This window comes from Ananas comosus, unplaced genomic scaffold (assembly GCF_001540865.1).
Source record: "Ananas comosus cultivar F153 unplaced genomic scaffold, ASM154086v1, whole genome shotgun sequence".
Taxonomy (NCBI): domain Eukaryota; kingdom Viridiplantae; phylum Streptophyta; class Magnoliopsida; order Poales; family Bromeliaceae; genus Ananas; species Ananas comosus.
Window position 1 is genome coordinate 70,121 of NW_017893345.1, and position 2,584 is coordinate 72,704.

A 2,584-nucleotide genomic window follows, 5' to 3' on the forward strand; every position below is an offset into this window, starting at 1 on the left:
AATTGCCTGCAGGAAAATACCCTGCGTACACCATGCTTCCCTGCTCGCGATCTTCCTCGCAGCAGCAATCTCCAAATCCCTCATGAATTTCCTTCAAAAACCATCTCGTATGGTTTCTAGAGAGAAGGAAAAGAAGGAGATAAGAAGGAGAGAGAGAGGTGGTTCACTGCATGAGAACCACGTACATATACCTAGGGTTAAGATAAGCTCAGCCCCAATTGCAACTTGGCCCCTCACAAAAGCTGAATCAGCTTTTACACGTCAGTCCTCGGGTACTGGTACCCGTACCACCCTGTTTTGGTACCGGTACCAAGTGCAGATCCAGCACTTGGACAGCAGCCTGGCAGCAGCCCTTTCTTGAAGTCGTTTCATGCATCCAGTCAATTCCGAATCCCTTTAATTACTTCCAATACATGCCAACAACCATCCACAAGCTCTCAATTCAATCCGAGAACAAATATATTTCATTTTCTTGCATTATCTTGATCAATTTGATCAAGATAGCCAATGCAAATCCTGCACCTGGCAACAACTTCACTCCGAGTTTCTTTTTGCGCGACTAATTCACGTCGAACACCTCAAAACCCTTCTAAAACGTACCATTAACTATCCCCAAGCATCAAAAATGATTCGGAGATGCTACAATTTATCCTCATGCCCCACTTTGATTCATTTAATCAAAGTTAGCGTTACAATCCGAAAAGTCTCTTTAGATTTCGTTTCGCGCCCAATTTGCGCCGAAACACTCAATTTTCTCCAGAATTCATCCCCACATCTCCAAAATTACTCGGAAATGACACATGACCAACTCAAGCTGCAGTTTGATCCTCTATATCAAAGTTAACATTGCAACCCAACTTTTTGGTATATTACATATCAAGTGACAATATACTATTTGGTGTTTTTTTTCGTTCCATGGATGTATATAATTATTCATGAAGAAACATATGTTGACGATGCAAAACCATCCAAATACCTTTAATTATACAAAAATGCGTAGTTGCAATTATTAAAAGAATTACGACAAATCGCGAACGAGTTCGTACATCAAGATATAGAGTAATGATCTTTATAAATATTTTTCATAATTTCTCCATTAGTTTAAGTGCGCGAAATTAATAATTTTGTCTTGTAAGTGTTACATACACTTTGGAGTCCCATGTGTGCCAGTTAGTGCATTATTGCCATCTACTATGATGGGTCCGTCTCTATTGGTTGGTCAAAATGAGCGGAAAGTGATTGTATTATTTAGTCACATGAAAATTTGACCAATACGAATAGATAATCTTAAATATCATTGCAAGTTTACTATATCTCATAATCAATGTGAAGATCTATCATCTAGTGTTCATAAATGTACCGATTGGAAAGTGAAAACTACAATTGATAATATCTCTTTAATATATAATACATTTTTACATTTATATTTATTTTTATATATAAAAAAAGTTTAGTGTAATCTTGATGGTGCTTTTATTTCAGGTCGATATCATGCAGAAATCACATTATACGTTAAACATGTTCTGCCAGATATTCCATATGGCGGAATATTTGAAACTCTATCACAAGTTGTTGATCGAATGGAAACAGTTTTGAATACCCTACATACACTTCCACACACTGTACCTCCACGGCCAGTAGAACATGGTGGGCCATCGATGTTGGGCCATGTATCACTATATGATCCATCGAAGGCATATTCACCAATAGAGGAGCCACCTTATCATCCAGACACAGTACCAACACTAATACAAGAGGATCCACCTCGACCAGTTGATATTATTTATCGTAGGCGCCGACAACAGTTGCAATCTCTCCATACATATCAACGCTCTTCTTAAGCAGCTCCACGGCCAGACATACTATCGACACATGCTATAGTTGAGCATGAGATCATATGGATGATGAAGACACAAGACACTCAGCCAATTATTAAGGATGCTGATATCGAACATCTCGACCCGCTGGAAGTCATTTGGAAGTCACAAAGCCCTTTGATGAGTATGGTGTGAATCATCGAAAATTGCACTTTTTTACAATTTTCTCTATGAATGTAAAGGATATTATTCTTCTAATTTTCGTTATTCATGCCAGAGTACTATTAATTATGCTAAAGAAGACAATAAGTAACATAAAATATCAAGAGCGCAAACCGAAAGATAATATGAAACATGACTAGAAAAATCTAGTAACATAAGCTTCAGATCCGTAAAATCCAACTAGAAACTTCTATAGAGCACGGCACTCATAAAACTCACACGATTGAAAGTGATGCTCTCAAACAAACGAATGATTGTTAAAAGATCAAGCAAATGAAAACCACTACGACTAATTCCAAGAAGGAACAAACCAAATCAATCAATTCCCTACGGTCCATCCCCAAAAACCCAATAAACACCCACAACAACTAATTCCCAGGAAAGAACAAACCAAATCTCGTGAACTCTATTTGAGTAAGATACTTATGTTTGGTTTGGCGTACTCGTGATTAGAAACAGAAAAATACTGCCACGATGAGAGCAGTTCCACCCTACCCAAATGGAATAACTGCCCCTCCAAGTAAAGGGGCCTCTAAGGACACATG

The 2,584-nt window shown here is 38.1% G+C and overlaps 1 protein-coding gene across 2 annotated transcripts in view; it reads right to left on the minus strand.

Moving 5' to 3' along the window:
* The window catches only part of LOC109705730 (FK506-binding protein 4-like), a 44,862-nt gene extending 42,495 nt beyond the window's left edge, over positions 1-2,367 (minus strand). For both annotated transcript variants that reach the window (XM_020226510.1, XM_020226509.1), the window contains exon 1: positions 7-2,367. In XM_020226510.1, coding sequence (XP_020082099.1) covers positions 7-34 — 28 coding nt within the window. In that variant the 5' untranslated portion in view covers positions 35-2,367. The remainder of the gene's footprint in view (positions 1-6) is intronic.
* Between the last annotated feature and the right edge of the window lie 217 nt (positions 2,368-2,584).